At 31.8% G+C, this 19,596-nt stretch overlaps 1 protein-coding gene across 1 annotated transcript; it reads right to left on the reverse strand.

Annotated features, from left to right (window-relative positions):
• Positions 1 to 13,304: 13,304 nt before the first annotated feature.
• Positions 13,305 to 19,079, reverse strand: LOC140980255 (putative axial regulator YABBY 2). The gene is made up of 6 exons (XM_073445982.1): positions 18,736 to 19,079; positions 17,309 to 17,437; positions 16,127 to 16,247; positions 14,028 to 14,076; positions 13,775 to 13,850; positions 13,305 to 13,581 (listed from the first exon to the last, which is right to left on the reverse strand). The coding sequence occupies exons 1-6, from the start codon at positions 18,802 to 18,804 to the stop codon at positions 13,477 to 13,479; spliced, it is 549 nt and encodes a 182-aa protein (XP_073302083.1). The 5' UTR covers positions 18,805 to 19,079; the 3' UTR covers positions 13,305 to 13,476.
• Between the last annotated feature and the right edge of the window lie 517 nt (positions 19,080 to 19,596).

The raw sequence follows: 19,596 nt of genomic DNA on the forward strand, positions 1-19,596 counted from the left end.
GGATGCTCAACAATGATTCCCATAGACATACAATAATCATTGAAAGTCTGGGAAGTAAATTCACCAGCATTATCAAGTCTAATTTTCTTGATTGTATAATCGGGAAATTGATTCCTCAATTTTATTATTTGAGCAAGTAATCTTGCAAATGCAACATTTCGAGTTGACAATAAACATACATGTGACCATCTGCTGGAGGCAATACCATAAAGTATCTGAATGGTCCACATGGTGGATGGATTGGTCCACAAATATCATCCTGACTACGTTCAAGATACATTGGTGATTCAGTTTGGATTTTGGCTGGTGATGGTCTTATAATAAGTTTTTCAAGAGAACATGCTTTACATTGAAACTTATTATTCTGAAAGATCTTCTAGTCTTTCAACGGATGACCATGTGTATTTTCTATAATTCTACGCATCATTGTTGAACCAGGATGTCCTAATCGATCATGCCAATTAGTTAATATTGAAGAATTATCAACTATCATGTTTGATTCAATGTGACTTATATGTGTATAATACAATCCAGTATGGAGCATTGGTAGTTTTTCAATCACATATTTCTTTCCTGATTTATATGTGATAAGACACATATATTTCTTATTCCCTTCATTTATTGTTTGAGTATCATACCTATGGGATTATATATCATTAAAACTCAACAAATTTCTTTTCGATTGTGGTGAATACAAAGCATCATTGATCAAAAATTTTGTACCATTAGATAACAAAAATTGTGCTTTACCACAACCTTTAATCAAGTCTACATGACCTGATATTGTATTCACCATTGTTTTTGTTGGTTTTAGTTCCAAGAAATATCTTTTATCTCGGAGGATAGTGTGCGTTGTACCACTATCAGGTATGCAAACTTCAGCTTGGTTCATAGCATTTTCCATATTTGAACTTCAAAAAAATATGTAATGAAATAAAATTACTGACAATACATTTATAAAAATAAAATACAATACAATACATATTTAAAAATATAACACACTATAAAACATTATCATACGAGTACATGGAAAAATAAAATATTTTACATATTTATTCCACCAGCAAATTGATCATTGTCTGATAAATCAATCAAAAAATCTCCAGCATCAAAATGAGTTGAATCACTCAAATGTTCATTGTGTTCAGCGAAGTTGGTCTCCTTTTCTTTCCCATTTATTGATTCTTTATCAAGTTTGCAAAGGTGCTCAAGGGCTCGACAAATACGGGACCAATGTCCTGGAGTACCACATCTAATACAAGAACTTTCAAATCTTTTTGAGTGATTGTCATTAACACTCGTATTCTCATGATGCCTTTTCGGTGGATGGTTTGAGACGCTCTTTTGAGATGAGTTATAGAAATAACTATCTCGATTATTTTCAAAACCACGGCCGCGTACACGACCACGACCACTTCCACGTCCACGTCCACGTCCACGCCCACGTCCAAGACCACGACCTCGATTTTGTCCTCGACCAAAATCTTGTCTATAACTTTGATTTTGGTTTCCAGGTTTAAATTCATTTTTGCTTACAGCATTTACTTCTGGAAATGCTATTGATCCAGTGGGTCGGGACTGATGATTTCTCATTAATAGCTCGTTGTTCTTTTCCGCCACAAGAAGACAGGCGATAAGTTCAGAATATCTCGCAAATCCACGCACTCTATATTGTTGCTGTAGAGTTATATTTGATGCGTGAAATGTGAAAAATGTTTTTTCAAGCATTTCCGATTCCATAACCTCATGCCCACAAAATTTTAATTGCGAGATTATTCGATACATCGCCGAATTGTAATCACTTATTTTCTTAAAATCTTGAAATCTCAACATATTCCATTCATCACGGGCGGTCGGAAGTATAAATTCCCTTATATGTTCAAATATTTCTTTTAATCTTTTCCACAGAGCCATGTGATCTTTTTCGATGAGATATTCACATTTCAAACCTTCATCAAGATGTCGACGCAAAAATATTATAGCTTTTGCTTTTTCTTGTGATGAAGATATACCATTTTCTTTAATAGTCTCGCTTAGACCCAATGACTCAAGATGCATTTTTACATCGAGAGTCCATGGCATATAATGTTTTTCCGTAATGTCGAGTGCAACAAATTCGAGCTTTGCCAAGTTTGACATGGTGGTACTAAAAAAAATTATGATGCATTTTATTAGTTAATGAATATTGCAATACAAAGTAATGGATAAACAACAAATACAAGCATTCGTAAAAATAAAGAAAACACACGAGGAGGATATTCTCCGATAAGTACAAGATTCGTGAGTATTATAACCAAAATAATTAAAAATAACTTTGAGAAAGCCATCTTCTTTTTTCTTCAAAAATTTGATGAAAAATAATTTTAGAGAAGAAGAGAAAGTTGGAGTGATTGAATGTGTTTGTGAGATCATATTTATAGGGCAAAAACTAGCCGTTTTGTTACCGTTTATGACCGTTGGTGTACAAGAAAATAAATGTATGTATTTGTATAATTTTATGGTAATAATATGGTGTATATAATATTAGTAATGTTTTAAATAATTATGTATATCATATCACAATATTATAATGAGATGTCATAAGATATTTTGTTTAAAAATCTTATAGGCTTTTATACTTGTCGTATCCCTTACCGGGAGTGTGGGATGTCGTCTTAACATCCTCCCAGGATTTATAACAAGTTTTTGAAAATTTTAATTTATTATAACATTATATTATACATTAAATATATACACAATAAATAAATAAACAGTAAAATAAATATTATTACTTTTGTTATCTTTTTCTTCTGTTTTGGAGCTTGGAAAAATATGGAGGACTTTTAGAGTTTCGTGCTGATAACGTGTTGTGAAAAAGTAAAAATTTACGGTAAAAAACAAAAATCTCAAACTCTCAAAATTATCACACTACACACTTTATAATATTTTTCTCTCAACTCAATTGTGTTTTTCTTCACAAATGAGAGATCTATTTATAGAAAATCTTTACAAATAATCCAAAAATAAATTACATCAGTACTTTCATCATCACACACAAATTTCAATATTCAACACCTAATTTTCAACATTCAACATTATAATATATATTCAACACAAATATTTCACATTTTCAACCCAAGTCAATATTTTCTTTAAAAAATATCTCTTCAAATATATTTGAAATATATTGCAGAAATTCATTTTTTTAAAATAATGATTGACTATAATTAGAAAACAAAATACGCGTGTTTATCGTGAATATTTAGGAAATGACAAAAACTTGTGTGAAACGGTCTTACATGTCGTATTTTATGAGACAGATCTCTTATTTGGGTCATCCATGAAAAATTATAACTTTTTATGCTAAGAGTATTACTTTTTATTGTGAATATCGATAGGGTTGACCCGTCTCACAGATAAAGATTTGTGAGATCATCTCACAAGAGACCTATTCTTAAGAAAATAAATTTGGTCAACATTTTCCTTAAAAAATTATCTCCATAAGTGTATTTAAAATACACTATAAAAAATTATTTTTAATTATTAGTATATGATCATTTCCTTGATGATCATACCGCCTTTGTCCACCCGACAAATTAACTTTAAAATGGTCGTACTATCAATATCCCACTAAAAAGATATGATGTTATTTACTGGACTTAGTCATCTACATGAGCTTCGACTCGGTCATATGCTAAGATATAATTTTCATTAATTTGAATGAATATTTATATTTTAGAGTTTGATACTTATCAGGTATCTTATTTGATATAGTTTGGTCTCTCCATCTATAATCTATACCGTATATAAATGTTGAGATTTTTAGTAGTCTGAATTTGTTACATCAATTAATTTTTACGAAAATACTTTATCTATTTAAATAAATAATTTTCATATAATTTACACATAATTACAATATTTAATCGACTTTTACAATTCAAAAATTCACATATTATCTACACAAATTACGTATTTAATATAATTTCATTTTCTTTATCCAAATAATAATTAAAAATTATAATAAAATTTTATGAATGATCGTGACTCATATACACAATAGTCATTATTTAAAACATGATACGTGCGTGTGTCGTTTGCTAATATATTATATTAAGCAAGAACATTATATAGTAACAGAATTTGGTATGACTTTGTGACATAAATTGACTTTTACGAATATATCAATGTCAGTAAATTCAATTCACACATTATCTCTTAGATATTAATTTCCACTTTCTTTAAATTCAAGTATTTACACATCATTGTGAGCGTTTAGCCAATGATCAAGAGTTCGATTCCTTTATCAACACTTTCTTTGTCGCTCTTGTCACACAGACCTTGCCAAATGTTATGTCCCTGAGCGAGAAGAAAGGAGGACTGGTAGTTAAAAATTTTGAGGTACGTGATTTTGTAGGTTGTGTTACAGCACTTGACTTGATGGATCTCAGGTACATTGGCTGTTTCTTTACATGGATGAGTCTGAATGTGTGTAGTAAAATTGATCGTGTTCTTGTGAATCAAATATGGAATACAACAAACTTTGATGGATTTGCGAAATTTATAACCCCGGAACGTACATCGAATCATACTCTTAGCATAGTTTAAACTAGAACCGAGTCAGAGGCAAGTGAGGCCATTCAAATTCCTTAATATGTGGACTCTAAGTGATGATTTTATTTCAGCTGTACAGAAAAGATGGAACTTTCCAGGCACATGCACTTATCAATTTCGACTAAAACAATTATTAAAAGGACTCAAACGACCGTTAAGAGCACCGAATGGAAAATAGTTTAGCCATATTATGAACCGTGCGGAGAATGCCAAGCAGAAGTTGCAGGAGCTGCAGATTGAATTGCTGAATATTGGGATTATGCAAGATGAATAAAAGGAGGTGAAGAAAAAGGCTGAACTGTTGCTAGAAGAGCTGAAAGGTTATTCATTTCACAAAAAGCTAAGTTCAAATATATACATCATGTTGACAGATGCACAAAGTTCTTCCAAAATATGATTAAGAAGAACAATAAGAGGAAATGATTGTTGTATTAAAGAAAATGGATGGGACTACTACCACGGACTCGGTTGAGATTGTTCAACAATTTTTTGATTTCTATAAGGAACTGTTGGGGACAAAAGTAAATAGAACTCAAGTAGACAGAGATTTGATTGGTGTTAGTAACTGCGTTCCGATTGATGAATGGCAAGGTTTGACAAGTCCGATGACTATGGAGAAAGTAAGTAGGGCGCTATTTGATATTGATAATGACAAAGCACCAGGCTCTGATGGTTTTGGCTCTTTTTTCTTCAAGTCCACTTGGAATATTATAAGCCATGACATATTTGCAGCAGTTTCAGAATTCTTTTCCTCTGGCCAACTCTTGAAACAATGGAATCAAGCTTTCATTGCACTAGTTCTGAAAACAGCAGAAGCATCCTCTGTTAATGATTACCGACCCATCTCTTGTTGTACGGTTTTCTACAAAATCATTCCCAAGGTGTTGGTAAATAGGTCAAGGAAGGTGATAAATGGTCTCGTTGATGGGGCACAAGCTGTGTTTATACAGGGCCGCTCAATTGTGGATAACATACATCTAGCTCAGGAGCTGCTTCGAAAATATGCCCGAAAACGTGTTGTTATTGCGGATGATTTGTTATTGTTGGCTCGTGGGGATGTGAAGTGTATCTATGATTATGAAGTGCTTGAATGACTTTGGAGATATGGATGGACTACGAGTGAATGTCTTAAAATCGAACATATATATGGCTGGTATTGAGCCCGAGGTCCGAAATGTTATACTCGAAGTTTCTGGCTTCTGTCCTGGGATTCTACCCTTTCATTATTTAGGGGTTCCACTTGCGTCGAGACAATTGAGATCTTCAGAATATAGTCTTCTCATTGATGCCATTAATGAAAAGATAAATGCTTGGCCACGTCAATCACTGTTTTATGCTGGGAAAATTGAACTGATTAGGGCTGTGGTCCAAGGGGTGGAATGTTTTTGGTTGTCTATATTTCCTATACCGAAATGTGTCATTGATAGGATTTACTCGCTTTTTCGTAAATTTGTTTGGGCAACAAAACACCTACCAATTGCTTGGGACACACTTTGTAAGCCGATAGATGATGGGAGAATGAGATTGAGGGATTTGAAAGCTTGGAACAATGTATTGTTGGCAAAGACTTTATGAAAAATACATATGAAGAAATACAGTTTGTGGATCAAATGGGTGAATCAAATTTATAATAGATTTACATGCGTATGGAATTGGGAAGTGCACAAAGAAGAGTCATCACTTATAAAGAAAATAATTTCTTTACGTGATGTGTTGATAAGTAGGCTCGGTTCAGTGGATGCGGCAGTGCTTCAATTAGGGAGTTGTTTCAATGCAAATGATGGGCTATCTCTTGTATACAAATTGTCAACAAAAAAGGAAGATGGTCATGGAAACCTCTCTTGAGGAAACCATGCATTCTCCCTAAACACCAGTTTACGTTGTGGTTACTAGCACATGGGAAACTCCTTACTCGGGACAGACTTATTCATGTGACAGACAAATCTTGTGTACTATGTAATGATGGGAGTGAATCTGTCTAGCACTTGTTCTTCGGGTGTTCTACCTCCAGTATCATATGGAATGCGATCAGAGAATGACTGGAAATGAAGAGAAACATGGCACAACCGGCAGCAGTACTTAGGGCGTTTCGAAGCGTTTATAGGGGCAACTCTACACTAGCTAAGATGTGTTGTACAGCGATTGCAGCTACAGTATAATATATATGGAATTTAAGGAACAAGCTTATATTTGAAAATGAGAAGCTCGATGTTGTTGCAATAACTAGGAAGATTCAGATTCATGTCTTCAGGAGTATTCCGAATTCTCGTGTATTGACATAGATTTATTGATTTCGCGTTGTATTTGGTTTTGTATTGATGTGTTTCAAAATTATTTATCTCTTGGAAATGCTCAGTGTATTTGTATTAATTGTAACACTTTTTACAAATTAATGGAAGTAATTTCATTAAAAAAAAGATGACAAAAACAGTACAATCAAAACAACCTTCCCGGAAATAAGATTGAAAGTGTACTTTTTCTTTGAATCGAAAGTGTATTCACGTGCCACTGAGTGCGTGTGGATCGGCTCACTTAAGAGGGCAACAACAACAAGGAACATTTGAAGAAACATATAAATGTTTTCCGTACAACACAAAACATTTATTCTCCTTCGAAATGTTTGGACATTAAATAGTGTCCGAATATTTTATTATAAAAAATAGAGTTATGCAGCGTGAGCTACACGCAGCAGCTCACCAGCTCACCACGCACGTGGGTGGGCTGCCCGAGCTGCTTCAACTTATCTGCTTCCTTATTTTTTTAAAAAAAAAATTATAAATTTTTGTAATTAAAATTTCTTTGATATACATGCACCCATGAAAGGCTCATCTCATGCAAGCCAGTATTTATCACATGTTTGTATTGTTATGTTTTATCATTTTTTTTAATAAAATTTTAATATTAGATTAATTATTTTATATACTTGTCAAAATATATACATAAATTCAATATTAAATTTAAAATATTTAAAAAATTCTGAATTAATATAATTAGATTAAAGATAAATTTAAAAAGAATAAATCATTTTATTTAAATTAAAATAAATAAATGTTAATAAAGTGACAATGAGGCTCATAAATATTTAGTTGGTGAGATATTTGATTGTGCAATGTGAGATATTTGAAGAGCGGAATATTTGATTGACGATGTAGACCAATGATCTCTCCATGATTCCCAAGATATCACCGATAGTACCTGCAAGATCAAGAAGGTTTATTGTTATTGTACAGTACAGTCCATTCATCTTATATATCCCTATCGAATCTGTAACTACTTGTACATCGAGGGTTGCATATGAATTTTGATAATGATATGATGTATCTTTCAGTGATCATAGTTGCATCGCACGTGCAACTAGGGAACCACTTTACCCTAAAGCACATCTCATACTCTGGATGGATATTTTTCGCATTATTAACTCATCAGATAGCATAAGATATTCACACATGTAGATGACAATGCATTGATTGAGAGCATTAGAGTTGTATTCGATATACGAGTCAAATTGCAACACTAGTATGTAAAGCCTCTATGTTGTCCCGGTTCGTAAAAACTAATTATGTATAATCATAACCGGTATTTATCCATTTAATAAATGATAACCTCAGTAACCCATCATATGTGCACTCATCATGTATGATCGGACATGTCCATGTCCCTACTATCGAAACATGATATACAACATCATAAATGCTAGTATTGAGCTCGAACGGTCTTTATCCTTATTTTAAGCGGCTGAATTGACTAGGAACAAATAGAAATATACCGTAATTTTTTACTGTGTTTCATGATTGCCATCATATATACAACCTCATTGTACCCTAGTATCTATCTACCTTGCATGGATATACAGATAAAGTAAATGTTTCAATACATAAAACATAAAATATTATTAAATAAATATGGTATGTGACGTAATAGTCAATAAAATTCAAGCCGTAAGTTGGCTTGCTGGGTATCTATTATAACAACTATATCTACCGATGAGGTGATGGTTGATCCCCTGTATGATCATGCCGCTGAAGAACAACTATCAGCACCACCACTTTCTCCTGAAACTCGTCATTCTAAAATTCCGATTATTTCTGAAGCACTGTTACCGGAGATGACTGATATGCCAATATTTCTAGTCTCTTCTTCTTCTAATGTTTCTTAGGAATTGCCTGTTGTGGATACTGCTATGGAAGAGGATATCATTCAAACGATGACAGATGTTCCTCAACCTAACACCGATCTTGCATTGACTACTATTGATGTTGGTCATTTTGATGATCATGATCCTTCTTTTATTCATCCGGATGAGGCAACAGAGGCTTGAGCTGCTCGGATTCAAGTGATGAGGCAAAGGTTTGCAAAAGCATAAGCTTCTTCTCCAAAATCAGATTCCATCCCTCCAGTAGAAGCTAAATTAGCCGATATTGAATCATTGGGAAAGACACTTGAACCAAGTTCGGTGTCACTAATACTCAAACTGACCTTGAAAATTTCGAGATAAGGATTTTTTTCCAAGTGGAATGTATGCAAGTTGAATTGGTCTCTCTCCAAAAATCTTTTGTCCAATTCGAAGGGAATTTACTTGAATCCCAAGCGACTATGGTGGTTAAACATAACAAATTAGTTGAAATTCAACAACAGAGTCCCCGATAACTTTTCAAAAAGATTTACGATGTGCACATATTACAGAAGTTGATGCCAAAAAAGGGAAAGACCTGAAGGTTTTACCACAAGGGATACCATGGATATTCATCCAAATCCATAACCGCCAAATTACTATTAAGATTGAACTGTATCTATTTGAAAATTTTGATGAATATTTATAAAGTGCTATTGAATTTTATTTTGTTGGATTTGACATCACAAGAAAAGGAGAAATTGTTTAGGAATTAAAAGTTTTGTCAATAAGCTCTTAAACATGAAATAAATAGAAAGAAGTTATTTGCACAAAACCCTTTCGTGAAATATAAAAAGTGCACACTTCTCTCTAGTGAAATTAAATAAACATCCTAGTCCTTAACATTCTAATAAAAGTTGCGCGAACACCTCATGCATCAATTGAAAATCTGGCAAGCTAAACTATTTTTGTAATATCTCATATAGTAGTGATCAAATTGACTAACGGGAAAAATGGTTATAAAGAAAATTCAATTTTCTACAAGTCATATCTCAGGCCAGTTAGACTAGTTGGGTGTTATCTATGCTCACTGGGCAATACGAGCACTGTCTGTTACTGTATCTATGTCATCCAGCTTGATCTCTCATTGTCCAGTTAGCATAGATAACATCTGAACTAGTCTAGTCGACCTAAAATTTGATTTCAAATTTCGTTATATCGGGATTTTCGAATTTCACCTTGAATATTATCTAGTAATTTCTGTTTATTAGGTTAAATAAATGGATAATTTGAACTTTGCGAAAGAGTTGAAATTTTTTTTAAGCCTAAAAGAATGAGTTTAGAATTCTTGGCTAAAGTATTGGATTATCGAAAAATAATATAAGTTAATGTGAAATAATGATTTTTGCCATAAGTTTGGATTCTTCAGGAAGCCAAAAAATAATTATTTTCGTATTGTAAGTTTTTGGTTAAGGTACAGATTGATCATTTTCTAACAACGTCATTACCGATGTGTAATTTTAATTAATGTGAATTGACTTATTTTCTGTGAATTGCATGATTATGTATGTGCTCCTTGTGTTATTGGAATGCATTTTAGGATTATTTTTCATTTCATAAAATAAAACATAAATTAAATTTGAATAATATGTGGATTTATATGCATGGTTGAGCACGCATTCATATTGAGTCATGACTCCGTTGTTTACGAGATTTATGTTTACTCTTGGATGAGTTATTTAGACATCAGAGCCGAGGGCATGTTAGCGTTACACATCTGATGACTAGCGGAAGAGCCGAGTAGTTCTATAGACTGTCGCCCTTGACACAGATGTTTAGGGCCAAGGGCGTATTTGATATGGCACACCCCTTACACACGTGGTAAAAATTGTTGTATAGATTCGTTGGATCTAATTTGATAGATTATTTCGTACCCTACATGCATTGCATTTATTACATTATACGTCATTTATATATGATGTAATTTATTTGATCTTCATACTAGAGTTTGACTTCTGTCACTTGGGGTTGCTAAGGTTTGTTCGGTAATTCCATAATAGGTTATACATGTTGTTCTGATATAGCTAGCGTCTGCCAGTTGAGCACAGTGAGTTGAGTCGTATTGTAATTAGAGTCCCCAGATATTTATATTATATATTGAGTCATTTTCCTCGGAGATGCTACGCGTATTTGTATGTTTGTATACTTTAGTGTTGGATTTTATTTGGTGTGATCGAGTATAGCCAGTTCTGCATGCAATTGGTATACTCTTTGATTTATTGGATTCTATTTTCGAGTATATAAATGTTATTGTGTTCCAAATGGAAATTTTTTTTGCTGTTTATGTTAATAAATCATGGTTGCTTGATAATTAAATTTTAATCAGGAGCACGACACCTCACAACTAACGATTGTATTACATCGGATTTGTTTCCTTAACTATTTAAGGCATTTTATTGACAAATCTAAATGTTCAGATAATACAAACAAACATATTTCGGGTGTTGAATGTCAATGTTGAAGGAATTTTTTTTTTTTTACCATTTTTTAAACACGACGAATGACACGTGACATTCAATATTATTTATGTTACGGTTTTGGTACGACTGAATTATAGTCGTTCAAATTTGAATGTTGAAAATAATCTGTAAAATGTTATCTCAAGTATACACATAAAGACATATCAGATCTATTTCAGATATCATATGTGTTGAACCTTACTCACAATTTTTTCAAGATTATATTGTATTTTTGTTTGAGTTTTGTAATTGAAAAGATGAGTTTTTCTTTTCAGAATCTTGTTTTTTGAAGAAAAGTTGTTGCTAAGAGTTTCAGTAAGCATAGTATAAGTCCCACCGAAGTGAGTGTTTACAAGAGTTGTAAAGCCAAAGTCTTTTAGAAAAACCTTCTGGAAGCATAATATAGGGAGACGTGGAAGATTTTATCCTTCGAACTTTCATAAACAATTACCGTGTGATTTACTTTTAATTGCATTTTACTTCGTCGATCTACTGCTCGTGGTTTACTGAATTTCACATTGGTTCATAAAGTTCAGCTGGACTCTTTCCCCACTATCTTTTCAGTTGTTTACTTAACTTTGAAGATTGAGATTTGATTTCAGCTACTAATACCAGTTGAGATCACTGCTACTAAGGATTAACAAGAAAAGAAAAATTTGTGAGGTGATTCATAGGGGTGGGCATAAAACCCGAAAAATCGAAAACCGACCGAACCAAATAAATCGGTTTAAATGGTTCGGTTTTATCGGTTTTTCGATCGGTTACGGGTTTAAAATTTATGAAATTCGGTTTTTCGGTTCGTTTTTCGGTTTTAATCCCCAAAAAAACCGAATAACCGAACCGACCATATTATTGTTAATTATAGGATTTTTAGGTATAATGGGTCATATTATTGTTAAGTATAAATTTTTTTTTATGTATAATGGGCTATTAGGATTTATGAACTTAGTATCATTAACCTTCAATTTTCAATCCGATCGTTTTTTCTTCTTTCTCACCACTCACCAGTCGACTTTTCTTCTTTCTCACCACTTACCAGTCGACGTTTTCTTTTCTTTTATGTATATATTTCTTTAATTTTTTCGTTAAGATGATTGGTGTTCCATTCGAGCTAATTAACACCTTGTTATCATTCCTATTACTGAATATTCCGTTGGATTCATGTATTTTCCATGTTTACATGGTTAATTAGTTATATATTGTTATTATATTTTGTATGACATGTTTGTACACAACCTAATTTATATATATATAATATATATATATATATATATAACCGGCCGTATAAACCGAACCGTATTACAAAAGTATCGAACCGAACAGTAATAAAATTGTTTGGTTTTGGACTAGAGATATTCAAAACTGAAAACTGAAAAACCGCACCGTTGTAGAGTAAAATCAGATCTAACCGACCGTTGCCCACCCCTAGTGATTCACCACTCTCTAAACATCTTCATTGATCCTAATAGACTTTGTAAGTCGATATTTATAAATGTTTTCTGACCATCACATATAAACTCTAAATGTGGAAATTTTTGATGATATTTATCTATGATATGGTAAATCAAATATCAAGATATTCATAATCTTAATCAAGATATTAATTTTTATTTACTTCCTCTTAAATACGAGACGTATCTCATATTTAATTTAAAGAAATATGTTGACTATAAATAAATCATTAAACGGACATCAATACAATAATCTAACATGCTTGAAATTCCAAAAAACAACCAACATTTATTTCACTCTAAAATTCTGTAATCGTGGTACCATTAATTGTACAATAAACACGTCTATATATATATATATATATATATATATATATATATACTCAAAGAAGGGATTCATGCCAAATCAGAAGGGCAACAACCATAACTCACTTCTGAAATTTCTTCAACAATATTAGAAAATATTACTTATATTTTTTTAAGTGTGACCTATGCACCTTTTTAAATGAAACCCCAGAATTTCAAGAAATGTACGTGGCATTTTTATAAGTCCTTTTTTTTATTTTTAAACAAGTGAAAATAATCAGTTGATTTTTAAAACAGTTTAGTTAATAAATAAGGGTCAAAAGTTAATTTACAGAAAAAAAAATCAGCGAAAATTGTTGTCTTTATCGACAAAATCACACCGATTTGCATCATGGAAAACCAGATTTCTTAATCATTTAATGCCACAGATTTTGAAATTTTTGGAAGAAATTTAAAAACATTGCTAGATTTTCCCATTATTTTCCAATGTTTAAAAATCTTAGTAGAGACCAAGAGATTTTTGAGTTTCTCCTGCATGGTCCAGCTTTGCTTGTGTGTTGCTCTCCAGCTTCAGTCCAAAATGAATGCGAGGAAAATGTGCCCACTGCAAATATTAATAATTAATAATTAATAAATAAATAAACAAATTAATTTGTCCGCTGCTTATGTTGATGTTTGCGCACCGGACAACACATGAAACTAAGAAAATAAATAAAGCTGTAAAGGTTAGATTTTATACCTGTCCCTTGGCAAAAATCGAGACATGGCAGTNAAAGATTAGATAAAATATTACTTACATTTTTCGCAGCTGTGCTAAAAGCTTCGCGATGGCTGATCTCAGGATTGCTAGCTTTTATCCTCTGAATCTCCTCTCTATAAATATCATGAAATATACAATTATAATTTTTATTAATAACATTGAAGGGAAACTATATTATAAAAAGGTAGAGTTTAATTATTTTAATTGAAATTTGAGGAAATGGGAAATTTACAAATAATTTATAAAAATTATTTGTTAAACATTAATGATCCTGCTTAATTAGAACTTACTTTATGAAGCGATTATACGCCGAAGGAACGCGTTGTCTTTTCTCTGGGGCTGTGGAGAAATCACGACCGTAGAAATTAATTAAGAAAATTAATAAATATTTTCTATTATCATAACTGCTATAATAAATAACAAAAAAATGAAATTATAACAATATCGAAACGACCATGTATGTGAAATATGAATTATCGAATGTTCTTAAAACTTTTTGATGAAATTAATTATTTTCACAGCCAACATTAATTTAAAACTAAAACGGCAGAAAATAGAACCCATATTTACTATTAATAATAATAATAATAACAATAATAATTATTTTTTATAACACGAGTACCTCCGGTCGCTACATTTCGGTGTACATTGGTAAAACATCAGACTAATGCAATATCATGTAAACCATATTAAACAGATAAAATACATTAGGCAAGTCCTGTGTGATAAGCTCGTTCGAAAATGTGTTCGTAAAGAGAATCGAACTTCTGATTATTATTTAAATGTTAACTTATTTCATTAACTCGGACAATCCGAGAGCATTATGTTACACAATATTGTTAGTATTTTTATTTAACTTGATATTTTAATAGTTTTTTGAGTTTTAATTTTTTAATAAATTAAGTAACTAGTGAAGCCTTTAATATCCGCGTCTCAAATTCTATCATATATGATGCAGATAATAGATTTAAAACAATTACTAGCCTACAATTTGAATGTAAAAGAAATATCCACAACTTAAATTATTAGATTTTTCATATTAAAAAAAAACAAGTATGATATACTTTTAACCGAAAAAATTAACGTAAATCAAACTATTTAGTAAAAAAATAATATATATAAAAATAAAATGATTAATGTTTCTTTCGAATATATTAAAAAACGACTAACATGTTTAATTATCATTTATGAATAAAGACGTTTTCTTATTGATTTCTTTATAATTTTTAATAAAAAAATGAGTTGTACAAGAATGTAAAGTCGCCATCGTAGCAGGTCATAAATGAAGCAAAAAAAGTCAGGTGCTCTTTTTTTAGCACTTTTCTCACAAAACAAATCTTGATGACAAAGTTGTCAATTTAAGATTATGGACAACTGTTAATTGAGAGTAGGTCTTTTCTGAGAAAGTTTTACGGATTTTTTTAGTCGGTTTAATTCTGTCTGTATTTACAATAAAAAATAAGATATTTGGCATGAAAAATAATTTTTTTATGAATAACTCATATAAGAGATTTGTCGTATACTATGACGAGAGTTTTTGTGTTGAATCAAGCTATATTTCCAATTTAAAAGGGAGGAAACACTATCTCCTCTTTTTTATTCCTTCCCATAATTATTAGGGCCATTGGCTAGCTGTGTATATTGATTATTATTTGTTTGAAGATTCGGTCAAACCTATACAAACTGGCCTGGATGCACCTCCATCAGCTTCTAATTGTCAAGTAATTGAGTGTAACAACCAAGTAATTAAAGAGTGATAATGACTGATATATAATAGGTTTTCATGGAGGTTTATGGCAAATATTGGGGATGTAACTCTCAAGATTTTTCACCATTGTAAATACGATCTGAAATTCATGGGAAGACACACTGATCAAAAATCTTGGAAATTTTAGCTGGTGGCAGCAAGCTGGGTGGAGCTGAAGGAATTCTCGCACTCCAAACAAATTCAAAACTACTGATATTATTTAAAGTTACTGTTTTAATCGTATCATGCGTTTTAAGTTGATCATATATATATGTGAATATTTTGAAATATACATTCTGAAATGTTGAGGCAAGTTTAAGATCAAGAAGCAATGCTAACATTTGAAATCTAAGTGGAAAGAAAATTCCGAATTTTGTTTTGAGTTTGATGTGGTTGGGTGATGGTCGATGTTCTAACCCTGCTAAGTTGAAAAACCATTGTTCTAATTTTCAGACTCTTATTTGATGGGTGAACCAATTATGTTATCTCTAGGAAGACTAAGTATAAAAAATTGATTACTGAGTGTTTCATCAAACAGTCACCCTTATTTTCCATCCATAGATAAGAGTGAGAAAGAAATTGATCAAGACGATAAGCAGATCCAGTTTTGGGGTTGGGAAATGAAGAACATAACCAACTTACGTCGAATCGGAGCCATCTTAGGTTGTTCATACTCAGTCGGAAATGATCCGGTTTTGTTCCACTTTGAAGATGAGCCGTTGTCTTTAAGAGCAGTTTCATTCATAAAGTGTTGTTTCTGAAGCTGGTTTCAACAAGTTATGAGATGTAATTAGCACACACAATTCTATTTAATATTTTTTTTATATATCGTTATCTATGTAATTTAAATATAATTAACTGGGAATATTATTAAACTCGTCATATAAGTTGGCATGTTTTCGTTTTTTATCCTATAATTTGTCAAAATGTTGTTTAGTACAATAAGTTGGTCATCTTTTCCATTTTTTTTCATGTGAGCTAACATGACGCTATCTTAGCACTGCAATGAAAAAAACTAAAATCGAACATTAATTTATTTGACTAAAACTAAATTTTGACGATATACGTGACTAAACCCAAAAACATAATAAGATGAATATTTTTTTAAATTTTTCTCTAATTAACAGAAAAATGTATGAACAAATAAGAAAGAGAATATGTACGGATAGAATATTATTCATGCCACATCAACTTAAATCGAGCGAATGAGTTTTTTTTTTTTTTGAAAAACGATCAATCATAATTTATTCAACTTCAACTTGAGCATTACAGTCGTTCATAATTATAGTGCTAATAGAAAGAGGCAGTACATCATAAATATCAAAACAAACTTGTTGAAGAGTCGTTTTTACGAACGTATGAGCTACTCTATTTAATAGGATGTACAAGAAAGTTGGGTTAATTTAATAGATACTCTCGGTCAAACAATATTCTTCATTTATGATTTTTTGTTTGTTTGTTTGCTTTTTTTTCTCCCAAATTTTACTTCGAACATCTAATAAAAAATGATATTATTTAAAATTCATTGTAATTATTATTAGAAAATCGTTTAATTTTAAAATTGATTTGAAGCACATTTTAATTTTGATCAAAAACCTTAAAAAATTTGAGGAAAAACACATGGAAGATCAGATAACAAAAACGGTTGTTTCGGACACTGAAACACACACAGCAACGTTAATTAATTCCAGTCTTGTTTGATTCGAACAGTTTATGGTAACAAGAAAACACTGTAGATGACAGAAGAATCTGAAACAGTGAAGTGAATTAATTTGTTGCAAAAAAAAAGAGAGAGAGAGAGAGAGAGGAGAAGAAGAAGAAAACCTGGAAATCTTGAATCATATGAACATGAGACTGATGAAGCGAAGCTCCCCCCATATTAACAGACAGCAAATTTGCGCAATGCCCGCATCTCACCGTCGCAACGGTGAACATGCTGAACGGGACGCTCACCTGAAAACGATATAATTCTTGAGAGGGATTAATTGGAATATAATGGGTTTCGATTGAATCAAATGCATGTGGATTTGACATGAGTTTAATTTCTTTAACAGAGGGTAAATATTTGAATCTTGTTTTGTTTTGTTTCGTTTTACTGGAGACTAATATGGCTGAGAATACGGGCAGGAAAACCAAAGAGGATGATCTCCCAACTGTGTGAAAAGAAGCCCTCAAATCTCTCTTTCGTTTCAGTGCTACTGACTTTTTGTAACAGGTCTCTGACACCACCATGCATCACTGCTTAATTGATTAATCAGTTTTTTTTTTTTTTTTTTTTTTTTTTTTTTTTTTTTTTTNAGAAGAAAACGACGTGACTGGAACGGAATTCGTCAAGCACTATGGTCAAGAAACTTGATTGATCATGAAATTTCTTTTTTTTTTTTTTTTAATTTTCAATAAAAACTCAAAATTAATTTTGTTACTGGAACGTGAATAATGATGATACAGTAACTGGATGGATTTTTCAGAACAAACAGCGGAAAAAAAGTACTCGAATTTCCAATGAAAGCACTCAATTATCCGAGGAACTAAAAATGAAAGTTGTGTGCGTAAATAATATCCATTAATGAAACTTCTCACTTGAGAACAAATGTTGGAAAACATGAGTCGGTTTGTTTAAAAAAATCGGGAAAAAAAGAAAAGGAATCACTTTTCTATGCGATATGAGTTTCTTCTGGCAGATCTGGGAGAGAATTCTTTGGGTTAAATCAAAGTGAGATCTCACAGCATAATTCAGACATATAATGCATCCATTTTTCACTCACTGACACACAAATATGTGTGTAATGATTCAGTTATANTTCGGGTAAAAAAAAAAATTAATTTCAGATTGGACACAAAAATATTTAATGGGGAGCCCTAAAAAGAGAAGAGATCATTAGGGTTTTACTCATTTTAATCACAACTAAATCTTCAATTCGACATATCATATTATTGTAAATTTCCAGTAGTCTTTCTGTCCAAAATATGAAGTACTTCAACTTTATCTTGCAGATTCTTGAAAATTTTTATCACCCAAACAAAAAAATTATACCAAACCGGCCACGATTCTTAATCTCCGGTGATGTAGTACTTTTCGTTTGCTAGCTCTAGATTATCATATACAGATCGATGGGTTAAGCAAAAATTTAATGAAAAAACAGTTAAAAAAAATTTAAACACTTTATCGCGATCACATATGCCCTAGTTAACTAGCTATGATCTCGAAAATCTTCAAAATATGAAAGATCAATTGAGTAATACAATTATACCGCTAGAATGGTGTTGCAGAAGTTGCACTGAACGTAACAAACACGTTCGGAGATAGTTTCCTGTGACATATTAGCTGGATCGACGAAGATCAACGATTGAATTGCAGTTGAGAAAAGCCTAAAGATTCAAGGTAATTTATATAGTGGTGAGCTAGATTTGAACAAGAAAACAAATCCAGAGCTATGAATCAATAAATTTGTGGAATCAAAGGACTCGGCTTTGCTTCAGCTTGAAGACAAGGTACAGAAACAAGAGAAAAAGGCAGTGAAATTGTAAGGAGAAGAGAGAAAGAGAGAAGGGGATAATATTATCTAGGTTAGCAACAGTGATATAACATAATAATATGTTGTGTGAAGAAAAAGAATTTCAGTTTCCTAATGAATTGATTAGTTCATGGATCAAAGATGCCAAAAACTTATGTGAGACGGTCTCACGGATCGTATTTTGTGAGACGGATCTCTTATTTGCATCATCCATGAAAGAATATTACTTTTTATGCTAAGAATATTACTTTTTATTATGAATATCGGTAGGGTTGACCCGTCTCACAGATAAAGATTCGTGAGACCGTATCACAAGAGAACTACTCATCAAAAAGAACTGTTAAATACCTAATTAAATCCAAAATATGAGTGTAGCTGAATTATTTTTCAAGATTATGGTATATTTAAAATCATAAAATTGGAAAATGGAATATATACAATTATAGATAAAAGATTTGAAGTTCATTTGAAGATATGGAAAGGAAATGGGTTTTTAATAATTTGTGGAAATTGAGTGAAGTGTGTGGGGAAGAGTGTGCCATTATAATTGAGAGAATGAGTGGGTGGGAGTCATTGGCTTTTTTTATGTGTAGGCAC

The sequence above is a fragment of the Primulina huaijiensis genome, chromosome 7 (assembly GCF_012295235.1).
Source record: "Primulina huaijiensis isolate GDHJ02 chromosome 7, ASM1229523v2, whole genome shotgun sequence".
Classification (NCBI taxonomy): domain Eukaryota; kingdom Viridiplantae; phylum Streptophyta; class Magnoliopsida; order Lamiales; family Gesneriaceae; genus Primulina; species Primulina huaijiensis.

Excerpts from the sequence above, each read along its gene's own strand:
- LOC140980255 (XM_073445982.1), bottom strand. The coding sequence starts at position 18,804 with ATGTCACAGGAAACTATCTCCGAACGTGTTTGTTACGTTCAGTGCAAC. Across the intron at positions 17,438-18,735 it reads TCTGCAACACCATTCTAGCG|GTGAGCGTCCCGTTCAGCAT; the intron begins GTATAATTGTAT and ends TATCGTTTTCAG. Across the intron at positions 16,248-17,308 it reads ATATGATTCAAGATTTCCAG|CTTCAGAAACAACACTTTAT; the intron begins GTTTTCTTCTTC and ends TGTTGAAACCAG.